Consider the following 13,457-nt stretch of genomic DNA (forward strand, 5'->3'; position numbering starts at 1 on the left):
TTTCGTTTTGTTGTCAATGGTAGTGATTATATGTGATTTGGCTTGTACCGAGAAGGTGGAGGATGTGCTCAAGGTAGCTTGATGGTGTTTCAGTTTGTGCGATTCATGAGACGTGGGAACCTTGATTCCGAGCTTGTGCACCAGTGATTTGTATGTTTCGTAGGGAAGCGGCGCCACCTGAATTTTGGGGAATGCCACCTTTCTACATTCCCGAAAGTTTATATTTATATATAAAAATATATACATACATTCATATGCATTTACCGGAGAAGTTTTACAGGGTTTTATTGCGGGGAAAAAGTCACAGTCACTTCTGCGTAGCGTCTAACTGTCCAACGTGATGCCATGAGCCGGCATTAATAGCCTGCGACGGCGATGGCGATCGTGAAGACGCAAGTGCTTCTACTAATTGAGTTCTATAACACAGACGTGTAATTGTTTTTATTGCTCAGAACGTTATTTTGTACCGATTACTAGTACGTTGTTGTTTTTAATTTCACGTGAAGGTGTGATTATGGAAGGGCAGAACTTCACAGGAAGATGAGCAGCAGCTAATATTAGAGGTAAAGTTTGCACAGGTGGGTCTTCTCGGAGTTTGATGGACATGGTAGAGTGGTCTCAAGAGAATGTGCAAATGTTCGCAGCGAACCGTGTGAGCGATGGCCGTGTTGCAAGAGTGAGGAAGAGGAGGATGTTGGTCAATAGTTTTGACGGTCCATCGACGGAAGAACGAGGCCTTTTGATGAGTTCTTTGGGTCAGCCTTATCGCGGGTGAGTTGGGTTGGTCAGGTTGGTTGAGTTGGGTGTTTTCGGGGTTGGTTGATGGTGGTTGGTGGTCGAACGGATTAAGGTGAGTAGAATGGTGAGGAATGGTGTGAGATAATGTAGGAATGACTTTTGTTGGGATTGCGGAGTCGACGGAGCGGTTGACGATGAGTGTGCGGTTTAGTATGTAGTCATTGAATGCGACTTCAAGATTCAACCCGGCAGATATCCATGGTGTTAGCCAGTCATGGCCTTCTACTGCATGCTTGGATCCTCAAGATGGTGAGCAAAGGTGAGCTGAGGGATGTACGTTATCGGCAGTCGTGTCACCTGGGCTGTACACATGGGTTCCGTGATGGGGGCTTTTGGAAACGAAAGTTCCTGGCGAGTTTGGTTTGGAACAGATTCCCAGGATATGTGAAGATGTGATGGTTGTGGAGATTGCTCCTGCGCATTACGATAGTGATTGCGTGATTGTGATGCTTGTTTGGAAGGAGCGTGCACCTTTGTAATCGATTGGTTGATATCGCGTTCATGTTGAAAACATATAATTTCCAGTTTATATGAAGCTACCGTGAGGTTCTCATTATTCCCTCCAAGAACGCAAGGATTAGCCAACGGTTGAGAAGATGCAAAGTAGCAATATGCACTGCGGATTTTGGGTTGAAATCTACGCACGCTGCACGAATTGCTCCTTTCCTCCCATGAAAGCCGTGGATTAGCGGCTGCAGGTAGGAGAAGGGGAATCTATGGGTGAGTCATGACAGTGTTGCTGCATATCATTTCTAGACGTATATGCTTGGGCGTGTTCCGGATGTATTGCTGCAAATTTGTCGTACCGCGTTGGGATCCTGACAAGATTTTCTGCTTCAAACTGGTCCGATTTGGGTCTCAATCGTCGTTATGGTCATGGTTTACCTGTAGATCGTAACCTTGGTCACGCGAATGTTCACTGTGAGATTTACGGCACTGAAACACACATAGATGTCAAGGAACACTTGATAATCGCCTTTCACTGTCATCACGCACCCAATCCTTCCGGATTCCAATTTCTTGCGTGTCACTATGACACTTCTATGTAACGGTTGAGTAATGCTCATGAATACAGAGAATTTTTGAGGATGTGTTTTCAGTGGTGACTGTTTCTATTTGGTTAATGGCGGTTTCAGACTTTGAATTCAGTTTCAATTTCTGCTCGGGAAGTACATTATCTGGCGTTGAAAGTATTTGCTAACGAGCACACGCGTGTGCGCAGATTGTAACAATGAACTTAGGGATGAGGGGGATGGCGTAACTGTTCATCAGGCTTGTGTGTCTACTCGTCAATGTAAGCTTGGTTAAATTCACCAGGTTGAGTCATTACTCATGCCCCAACATGGTAGAGCCTCCAACAGAGAAGCCACGGCTTCAACGTCTGAAGGCTGTGAAGAAGGTAAATATATTACCTATTCTGATAAATGTGACCTTGGTCGCACTCGTCGCCGCATGTGCTCCAAGAGAGGAGCTGCATTCAAAATCCCCCGCAGCAGTAGCGAGAGTCACAGTTTTGCTTGGGGCTGTATCGTTCATTCGAGTTATGTGGATATTTTGCAATTGGCATATCCAAGTCGAGATGGCATTGGCTATGGCTGCGGAATCTGGTGACAAGAAATCAATTGAAATGGATCGGCGGGTGAGCGTTCGAACCTTTACCATAACCACTCTGCTTCCCACTTACTCTAGGCATATGGTCATGAACCCAACGTGATCATATCTCTAGGCTATATTCATTCACACCCCATTTTCGAATATATAATTCTAGCGAACCCCTGTGGAATTGAGACCATCACCTGGAATGTTGTTGAATTTGCTGTAGTCATCTAAACCCAGTAGTTGAGATTTGACCTAAGTTTGACAAGTGCATGAGTTGTAACTGCTTGTGGGCCTTGGAAAGCAGCGATGGTACTGGCGGTGGCTGTGGTGGAACCGCGTTGGAACATTGATGCTGATTTTACAAGTTGTGGCTGCGGGTTTCATACTTGGAAACATACGTTATTGTGAGTACCCGCAATGTTGCTGTTGTCTGTCAGTATAGTTGAATATGCTTTATTCTCTGGTGTTTTATGGATTAGGATGGGTTGTGAGTCGGTGACATGTCGGGTGAGCTTCGAATTCTGATTCTAAATTTGCATATATCTGGCAGGTAGCAATGAGAAGCATCTTCAGATTCTCCTTAAGGTTTTAACAGTAGCCACTTTAACGGTAGTCTACTTGAGTTGGCACACGGGCCCTGACATAATATCGTGGCGTTCATTTTACAAGACCGATGACGCTTGGAGGGCTCATCATAGCGAGGTCTTTCGTTGCTGCATTCGTGATACTCTTCGTTGCCTGGGACCAATCCGTTACCTGTATATTTTATAACCCTTTACTTTTCCACTGGTATTTTTTGTTCTCGATTGTATGATACATGATTTGAGAAACAGCAGCGTACATTTATATTTCCTGTCAGATTAGGTTGGCCTGTTGCTCGACATGCAGATTCTGGAATTTCTTCTCATTGGTACAATATCATTCCGCAAAGTTTTCCAAGGAGTAGATTCATGATGGATTAATTATCACGGTTATGGAAACACACTTTCCTACACATTCAAGAAAATGTGTGACCTAAATGGCAGTCTCACTACCCGTTTTCAAACTGCATATGATGTACTTGCGATTGATGCAGCTGGTTTATCTGACTCAATGAAGCTTAAAACCGTACTGCTTCAGTCACAAGACCGCATTCTTTTTGATTGCTTGATTCTGTACCAACAAGTTACAGGTACTTCATTTTCTGTCCAATTTCACATCTATTCCTAAAGCAACACTGAAAGTGCTTTGTTCTGCAGTCAACATGTACGGAATGAAGAAGTAAGTTCGATTGCTTCTTTCCTGGGTGAGCTAGTTTCTTATCGGGCTGAAGGTTGCAGCCATTTGGAGCTTATAGCGGGTATAAATTTCTTCTTGATTTGATTTATTTACGTACCTAGGGCCTCCCCTACTGGCTGGTGATGAAGGCTTGAGTCTCTCTGAAGTGCCATTGCCTTTCTCCTTCACCGTTCAAACTGTGACATCTGAGAAGTATGAATGTGACGCTCCTGTGAGGCTAATCAGATGAAACTCTTATGCAGCTGATAGCGCTTCCTCGGTTTCTTCAGCTTTGATACGTGTAGAGCATGTTTGCAATATGAGAATTAGTCTTTAACGTTATTGTAAGTTTTAGACCATCTCACAATTCTCGAGTCGGCAGCCCTGGTCGCTTAGTTGGTTATTTTACAGAGTTATTAATATTTGTGATTCTTCTTGGTTGAGCTTGGGAAGTAGCATTCCTAGATCATAATCAATAGAACAGACGGATTAAGGCGCAGATATGTCCACACACCATAACTTGGAACACCTTCAATCACATAATCGTATTCCTTGCTTTTCCAGGAGTGTCTTTGTTGAGTCGCAAAAATAAAATTCAACGACCAAGAAGAGAGCTAGCACCCAAAGATCAAATTCTCGAAGCCAGCGTCCTTCATCCATACGCTGTAGCGGCATATACTGTAAGTGATTGCTTCAATTTCACATTGTACTATCCACATTATTTCGAATTCTTCACTGAATACTGCTGGTAAATATTCGTGTTATGTTGCCCTAACTGTTCTTTCTATAATTCCAGGGACCATTGCTAGAAATGGGACGCAATCCCATTGGTTGGCTATTTACGTGGGTTTACAGCCTAGGGTTATTTTCCTTCTGGAAACGAAGCAGGTAAATATCATTTCATGAGTACTTGAGTGAATCTTGGTATTTTTCTCAAAGCAAGTTGTCTGATCATACGCTGTCGGACATTGTACCAGTATTTTATGCATTGTTGTTTTTGTGGGATTTGAATTCTCAACGTTGACTGAATCTGAAGCTTAATATGTGATCTACGGTGTTCTAAGGCACTGTATTCATTTACCAGATCAATGATATTGAGTTAGCATGCTGTTTGTTATATTTTTAAGTCAGCGAATGGGATTGTAAGATGCTTGTTCAGGAAGCACAAGTCGTCTCCTCTAATATATCGTTCTGTGCTCGCTATCGTGAGTAATTTACATATTCATTAGATTTCTAATGACGATTGAAAGAAAGTGTGTTTCAATCTTTGTAAGATGCTTACCGTATCTAAATCTCTCAACTTTGCAGTCGTCCAGAAGTTCTGGAAGGAGATAACTGGTGGAGGGGACATGCAGCTGCATTTCTTTGGCATTCACGATTACCTTTAGAAACTGATGCGCATCTTGTAAAAGGTCGAGTACGGCAGGTATGTTTTTCCAATATAACCTGTTGGTACCAATGTCAATTTATTGTGTCTTCCTTGCATTTGTGCTCATTGTTGGCGCAATGAGGAAACGCTTCCTTCTCCAATGATTCAGGTTGTGAACTTATCTACTGGAATGAAGGCATGCTTTGGAAAGGGAGAACTCTTCCAACAGTGGTTTCAGTAGTGGAATTCTTCTATGTTATCATATCTGAGCAGTATTTCCAATTGGAACTTTTATTGGTGAATTAACCTTCTGTAGAGAGTGGATTCTAAGGATGGCCCTAACACGTATCTCAAAACAAGTAGGTTATGTCACTGGATTACAGTGTTGTTTAGGTATTAATTTTATTCTATGACGCATGTATATTCACTGCAGACGGCAAGGCAGTCGGCATATTTTGTGGTGGTTTTGAAAAAACTTAAAATAGTGCTCGTGGCAGTCCGTGGGACAGAGACCCCTGAAGATTTGCTTACAGATGGACTTAGCGAAGACACTCCTCTTACGGATTCGGATTTACAATGGCTCTTAAAGTAAGAACTCGTTCACATCTGGTATCTGTACGATTGTGACCTTCTTGAAGAGGAGTCGGTACTTATTTATAATATTCTCGCGTGAAGAACAGAGTATTTGCTGGAATAGATGACATCGAACGAGAATGATGGATCTAGCAACTGTTAGTTCATAATCCGTTTACTGTCAAGTGTAGAGGACCAAATATTTCAGAGGAGGTGAGGCAGAAGGTGAAAGAGAAGTCTCACTATGCACACAGAGGAATAATTGAAGCAGCCCGTGAGCTCTCAATGCAGCTCGATAATTTGGCGGAGGATGACGATGACGGCATGGCTGCTCCTGACATGGCTTCCATCAATGGCGATACAGGTGAGTGTAAAGTACATTTTCTTTGGACTTAAGGCACGTGGAGGAATTGAAATGGTGGTTTTCTTCCACATGAGCCTGTTTGATGAGGGAATGAAGCAATTCACTTCCAAGCAAGGCCTATTGGTATACTTGGACCTGTACAAAGAGTTGGTTTTGGCCTGCTTATGCAGTAGTTGGGCGAGCTGGACAGTCGTTCTCTTCGATCGTCCGAGGTTTTTTTCACTACATTAAATATGTAACCCCGTAATTGTGTTACCAGGGGGCAATGTGCCTAATGGAGTTGCTCGTAAAGGGTTGCTTTCAAGATTGTTGGGTTCTCGAGGAGTCTGTGAAGGTTATGACCTGCGACTTGTGGGACACTCTTTAGGAGGTGCAATTAGTGCTCTCACAGGTTTGAGGGTAAGAACAATAGATACCGGTTAGATCCCTGGTTTTAATAATACGTCAACGTTACATACGTCTTAGAGTTTATCACATGTTGTAGAGGGAATCGTCGCAGTATAAATGTGTTGTTGGCTATCTGGCTCAAATATGGCTTGTATCTGGATTACTTGATGTTGTGTCTGGTTCTCATCGGTCAATATAGGAGTGGATGTGACTATTAGGAGGTACCCTTTTCGTATTCTGGTAACTTGTCAGTTTTTGGTTCTCTCTCTCTTTCTTCATTTGTGGACATTCTATCCTTTCATGAAGAAAATCATGTTGGAGAGAAGCGTATTTCTGCATAGTCAGTGTCTCAGCGTGTGATCTTAACGATTGAATTAATTTTTGAAAATTAAAATTTTTCTTTTTGACGATGTTCTCAAACATTAGTTTTTTTTGAATGTGGCAGTTATACCGGCGTTATCCAAAATTGCGTGTTTACGCTTTTGGGGTCCTACCATGTGTGGACATAGACATAGCAGAGGCATGCCAAGACTTCGTCACCAGGTTATCCCATAAATCCCAACGTTTGTGGAGATGTCTGTTGCGGACATTCAGAATGTGCCGCATTGAACTTCATGTGATTGTTGGGAGTCTGTTGGTTGATAGCGCGTTCAGTAACAGCTATTTATCCACTCACCTTCCTCATAAGTTTTTGATGGTGGTGAATGCAGCGTGGTCAATCACGACGAATTTTCATCCCGTCTTTCTGTTACATCATTAAAGCGTTTGCGCACAAATGCTCTGAGAGCCTTGTCCGACCCTCCTTCCAAGTCCGAAGTAAACAAACATGGGAAAGCTAAAAATTCGTCCCTTTCCAGCGCAAACATACCAAGCTCGTCATGTTGCCCTTTTTTTGAAATTTTCTCATCAGAGAGCCACGATGGGAACGAATATTCTAAGCTTAGTAAGACGCAACGGTTGTTGTATATGATAAAAGGTATAGTATTCTTGTGCGTGTACACACGCATCTGTTTGTTCAAAATGTCTGAACATCATAAAGCAATTCCTACCAGCAACGAGATCGAGCGTTATAAAAAATGCTTGTCTAAGCAGCGAAACAGTCGGATTAGAGTGCCAGAATTCGAAAGTGAGATTCACGGACGGGAGTTGATGACGAGGTTGGTTCCACCCAATCCCATTCTAACTGAAAAAGTCAAGAGTGTGACGATCGACATAGATCTTATTCCACTCGTTCCAGTCCGGGAGGAGCAAGAAGAGCCCTCCGAAAATGAAATGCTTCTACCTGGAAAGGTAATACATATTGTGCGGGAGGAGAACCCACAAGTATCCCAGAGATGCTCATTCTGGAAATTGCGGAGAGCGGAAAAAAACTCGACGTACCAGGCTTATGTGGCGGATCGTAAGGAGTTTCTAGATCTCATTATTTCTCCGTCAATGTTCATTGATCATATGCCGTGGAAGTAAGTTCCTCGTCTACTGTCTCCGTTCTTGAAAACGTTTGTGTACTTGATTTTCTCTTTTAAATGTCACTGTCGCCTGCTGAACTCATTTCTCGGCCAGCCTTCAATATTCTACCAACAAGCCAACTATTGAATTGATTCCAGGTGTCAGCATGCATTGAGCTCGATCGTCTCCGACAGATTCGGTCATTCGAAACAAACTCCTTTAATAGTTACGCAAAATCGATCAACATTTGATTTTGAGTAACTACACGATCTGGAGATATTGGATGACGTGGAAACCTGGAGAATGGTTGCATCAGTACGCTTCTCATTTTCGTGCAGATTCTCTGTACTACCAGTACTTTTATCCAGGTGCAGGTGTTTTTACCGCTGTCATACATCCTCTTTACTGGTGACGGTCGTCCACAAGAGAGTCCGGCCTTCGGTGGGGGCAAGAGAAATGTGCAACGTGTTGCATCTCCTTGTGTTGATTTGAGAACGATCAGCATCAGACCTCAAGCATTATCAACCTATCTCAAGTCGGAACAGCAGTTATTCTTCAGTCCTTGCCCTTTCATATGTATCCTGCAACAAGGGTTGCAACTCTTACCAGACCACAAGCATCCGCTCCATGGAATCTGTTCACACATTTGGTTGACAAAATTCTTAACTTTTGTCGGTGCTTCGTCAGCTCTTGTGACTTCTGTGGAAATGTACCATAAGTAGATTAGCCTCAGATTTTTTTCCTCCTCGATCTGTTCTACGGAAATTGATGTGCAGGAAGACGTGCTCTACTTCTGTTCAAGGTATGCACCCATGTGCATGTTTGCAATTCGAACAACTTTCTTCATCCTCCTATCGACAAAGCAACTCATTCATCTTCTTGTCATGTCTTCAAAGATCGAACCTCATTATTACTTACCTTTCTTTCTGTGAAAGAAATGAGACAGAACAATTTAATAGAGTGCACGGGCTATCACAAAAGTGACTCCCAAATCTTTGCTTCAGTACGAGAAGAAACTGGATGAAACGTTTTTCAATCATAGCAATGACACGTACGACGTAATTTCCGTTTACACTTCATTGTTTAGTCACAGTACTTGATCTGATAATGCTATATTAAATGCACTGGATGGTTTTCAGAGATTATATTCCATGGTGCTCTGGAAATGTCATCGAAGCTTTTGAAAATCCATCTTCACTTTACCTGGTAGATTTCAAAACTCATAGTTACATATATACATATATATGTACATGTATGTGCAAAAAAATTATCCTTTTCCCAGAGCAATGAGGGCAAACTTCTGGTGTCTCATGGTTTCAATTTACCTTCACACATATTCTCACATGTGAACGTATTCTTCCTAACATTCACATATGTCTACCTACACTTGACACTCACACCAATTATACTGAAACAGAGTGTGCAAACTGTGAATAGCAATTACTTCTGCTTCAATTAATCAAACACTGAGTTTGTGTGTGTGTGTGTGTGTGCTCTTTGCACTTCTCTGACTAACAAATCCACATTCAATGTACTAAGCATTGTAGAACCAGGTGTAGAGAGTGCAATTACCATACCAAAGGCATCCTGTAACCTGACTCATCTACTCTCACACTAAACAGCTACACCAAAGGGCTCCCCAAACCTCCTCTTCACCTGAAGCCCTTATCTCCACTAACTTTGTTCCTGTCACAACTAAAACAAACAAACAAACATCCATGCACTTATACAAATAATCCCTTACTTGTATTCATTATGTGTGACACATCCATCTCATGCACCTTCTTGCACATGACCTCCCTGCGTTGCCCATTTCTCATGACCCATGTGCATTTGATTTACTCAAAAGGAGTCACAGAAAATGAGGGAAGAATAATATTGGCAATAGCTCTTTTGAGTGGATGAGAAATAGTCCCACTGCATCTGCATGGAAGACAGCTTTTTTGCTATTGCTCTCTCTTCCCATGCAATTCAACATTTCCATTACAACCCCAATCACATCATTCATCTACATATAAAACATTGATCCATCTTACTGGGTCCTAAGGGACAAAACCCAGAGTAGTTAACATGCTGCTCTCACCCCGGTTTTCAACCACCTACATTGTGAGAAAAAAAAAAACAAAAACAAAAACAAAAACCCTGTCCAATTAATACATTTGTTTACAAATGCAGTTTAAATGGGCACAGACTCCCACACCCACACATACCCAAGTGTGCAAGGTGTGTTGTGTGCTTGAGCTTTCTGTTGCCACAACAACCCCAAAGCTTAGAATATGGGTGGGGTTACAACAATAACAGGATTAGGGTTACAATCAGTGGAAGAGGGGTCAGGGTTAGGATTTGGTGGAGTGTGCAGAGGGGAGGGTGGTCCTGGTGGGTCACAATTGGAGGAGACAGTGAGAGATGGGGAAGAATCCAACAGGGCAGAGAGTTATGATTGTTTACTTCCAGGTGCTGGGTACAGAATGGGAAGGGAGGCAACAACCTCTCACCACCCCTTTTCACCTGAACAACAAACAACAAAAGCCACCACCAACATGACCTATCACCCTTGTCCCCCTTTCCTCACTGCCCACTTTTGATTTCAATGAAACAATTCTTACTTTGCCCCCATGTACATTATTATCATCCCCCTCATAAATTCCATCCCTCTTGCCAAATGGGGGTGTCAGTTTCCTAGTATTAAAGCTGCCTTGGAACACCACACACGAAAACAAAGAGGAGAGAAAAATGATCCTAGGCATCATCTGTAGGCAATTTAAAAGGAATGGAAATATATATATATATATATATATGTATATATATATTTATTTATTTATTTATTAGGTGTGTGTGTGTATATATATATATATATATATATTAGGTTTGTGTGTGTGTATGTATATATATAGACCATGTGATGGGGGGTTAGTGTGGAAATAGGAGAGTTTGGAAACACTATAGTGTTCCATCAACAACAACTAACTCTTTTGTTTAAGTTGATCAGTTCCTCAAACTTGAACACATTATTTATTTATTTATTTATTTTTATAACTTTAAAAGTAAAAAGATTCAAAAGATCAAAATATAAATGTATCATACTCAATTTAAAATAAATTATATATATATATATGTATAGAGAGAGAGAGAGAGAGAGAGAGAGAGAGAGAGAATGTTATATTTATTCAGTTTTCAAATTTAATTTATAATATTTTAATGAAAATATCTAAGTTTCTATAATTATGTGTAAAAAAATTAATGTTTGATCCAAGGAAATTATAAACAAAAGGTCACAAATGTAGCATGTATTTTGTTAATATTTAGTCCCAATACTAATTTATCTGAGGCCTTCATTTTATATTACATATTTTGAATTACACTAAGTTTCGACTGATTTCTTATGCATCCTTGTCATATGATAAACTAATTACATATTTATTTTATAAAATATTCAAGATAATATACATATATCTGAGGCATGTAAATTTAAAATATAACTTTTAATATTTTTATTTTTATTTTTATTTTTGTGCTCATTTTTGTTTTTAGAGTAGTTTTAATAAAAAAAGTAGTTCAAAAAAAATTCAATTGTAATTTAGAATATTGATACCTAAAACTAACATTTTGTGTTTTCATTTTATGAAAAAAATTATCATAAAAACCTTAAGTGTTAGATTAGGTAATATGCTTGCTTCACAAAGTTTTAGGTGATATAGGACAAATCCTCTGATATGTAAGATTATTGCATATAAACCCACTCTTTTTTGTAACAAATAATAAGGCATCTTCAATTCCAGTAATTTATTGTAGATTTGATAGAGAATATTTTAAATCTTCAACTATGTGTTTCAAATATCATTTGCCCCTAAATACTAAGTTTTAAATAGCTTCAAAGTAATTAGATCATACAGCATGGTACGTACAAGTACTAATCATCATGTACAATGGTGTTAACGATAATCTGTAATGTAATTAATGTACAAGTACATATGAAGATTTTTGTTATTACAGTGATAACTACATGTCAGACTCTATGATTTTCGCATATTGTTATTAGAAGGCATCCTTTTTCTTTATTTTTTCCATAGATTATAGTGCTCTTTGTCTCCCATCAGGTGCTTTTTTCTGTTCCCCTTTGATACCATTTTTTCCAATCTAAGAAGCTCTTCAAAAACATAAGTATAAGTATGTATATATGTATGTATATATATATACAGTATTACCTCTTGTAAGTTTTAGAGTTAGTTCACCTCCCAAAATATAACTTATAGGAGGTTAAAACTTATCAGATTGGGCCAAAATCAAGTTTAAGCTTGTGAAAGCACCTTCACAAGTTGCTATTAGCAAAATCTTAGAAAAATGGGATGAATACAAAGTCATGGGCTAGGACCAAGTTCAAGCAAAGCATCCAAGGTTGGTTCACTTCCCTGACCTTGAGGAATCATTTGCTTTGTGGATTCTACAATGGCAATCTCAAAATGTGTTGTTGTCAACAAAGCTCATTAAGGAGTAAGATCAATGCTTTGTAGAGATGCTTGCAATCTCCATAGACAAAATGGAGTTTTCAAACAACTGATTTGAAAAAAATATTCTCTTACCACAGGTTGAAAGTGATGAGAAAGCATGAGGAGGTAGACTCAACTGATCAAGCTGATATTGATATAGTGATGCTTGCTTTGTGTGCTCACATTACAAGTTATGATTTGTGGGATATGTACAACATGGATAAAACAAGATTGTTTTACAATATGGTGCCAAACCAAACCATTGCTCAACAATAAATTACTAGCTACAAGAAAAAAATTGCACAAGTCACCATTACATTCACAACCAATGTCGATGGAATCTACAAATTGTCATCATTTTATACTGGCCATACCTACAAGGCCCATTGCTCCAACCATTGCACAAGCAAACAACTAGATTTTTATTATTAATCCAACAAGAAAACATAGATGATTGAGGTCTTTTTCTAGAAATAGCTCAAAAATCTCAATAAAGAAATGAAGAGGGCGCATTGGTGGATCTTGCTCCTTATAGACAATATACTATTGCACATTACAAACAACCAGATTCCTCTCAACATAGATGTCTATGCACTTCCTTCTAATACAACTTTAAAGATCTAGCCAATAGATGTTGGAATCATCATGACATTCAAGCAATACTATTGATGCTTCTATTTGTAGAATGCAATTGACTAAGACAAGCAAAATGAAATCAACTTATACAAGATTGACCAATTGACGGCAATGCAATGGTTACTTGCATCTTGGGTAGAAATATCTATAATAATAATAATATAAAATTGTTTTCAACATACTAGATTTTTTGAATAAGCATATAAAATCACAAAAATCAATGATAAAGAAATGGTCAAACAAGAGCTGGTAGGTGTAATTTGAAGTCTTCTATTATAAAATCTAATATCAATAAAAAAAACCTGCTCTATCCAATCAAAGAAAACCGTGTGCATATCGAGCTAGATGATAACAAAATTATTGAACTTGTTTGTCATCAACAAATAGAGGAAGGTGAAGGTGTTCACAACACCCTCAAGGAAGACTATGCACTAACGTCCTTCATGCACATGGAGAAGTTATGAAGCCTTTCTATGATTATCTCTATGCTAGATGTTGGAGATGTGGGTGAATATACTACCCATAAGATCCTTTGCAACAT

General features: G+C 39.7%; 1 protein-coding gene across 12 annotated transcripts; it reads left to right on the top strand.

Moving 5' to 3' along the window:
- The first annotated feature begins 364 nt into the window (after positions 1 to 364).
- LOC112282479 (uncharacterized) lies at positions 365 to 8,943 on the top strand. 12 transcript variants are annotated; one of them, XM_090250419.1, is made up of 15 exons: positions 369 to 771; positions 1,324 to 1,496; positions 2,021 to 2,437; positions 2,702 to 2,801; positions 2,948 to 3,155; positions 3,636 to 3,736; positions 4,219 to 4,334; positions 4,451 to 4,542; positions 4,963 to 5,080; positions 5,457 to 5,611; positions 5,788 to 5,960; positions 6,220 to 6,359; positions 6,793 to 6,890; positions 7,058 to 7,807; positions 7,952 to 8,943. In XM_090250419.1, exons 3-15 carry the CDS (start codon positions 2,141 to 2,143, stop codon positions 8,052 to 8,054), a joined length of 2,451 nt encoding a protein of 816 aa, XP_090106545.1. In that variant the 5' UTR covers positions 369 to 771; positions 1,324 to 1,496; positions 2,021 to 2,140; the 3' UTR covers positions 8,055 to 8,943. The 12 variants fall into 12 exon arrangements, with proteins under 12 accessions (XP_024375865.1, XP_024375861.1, XP_090106545.1 ...); XM_024520097.3 differs by lacking the exon at positions 1,324 to 1,496 and having other exon boundaries at positions 365 to 578; XM_024520093.3 differs by lacking the exon at positions 1,324 to 1,496 and having other exon boundaries at positions 366 to 771.
- Positions 8,944 to 13,457: the final 4,514 nt, after the last annotated feature.

Source organism: Physcomitrium patens, chromosome 5 (genome assembly GCF_059467195.1).
Source record: "Physcomitrium patens ecotype Gransden chromosome 5, ASM5946719v1, whole genome shotgun sequence".
NCBI lineage: Eukaryota > Viridiplantae > Streptophyta > Bryopsida > Funariales > Funariaceae > Physcomitrium > Physcomitrium patens.

Bases quoted from the DNA above. Each gene is read 5' to 3' on its own strand.
- LOC112282479 (XM_024520097.3), top strand. From the start codon at position 2,141: ATGGTAGAGCCTCCAACAGAGAAGCCACGGCTTCAACGTCTGAAGGCT. The intron at 3,737-4,218 runs GTATAAATTTCT...TTGCTTTTCCAG, and splicing joins CCATTTGGAGCTTATAGCGG to GAGTGTCTTTGTTGAGTCGC. The intron at 5,612-5,787 runs GTAAGAACTCGT...TGTCAAGTGTAG, and splicing joins GATTTACAATGGCTCTTAAA to AGGACCAAATATTTCAGAGG.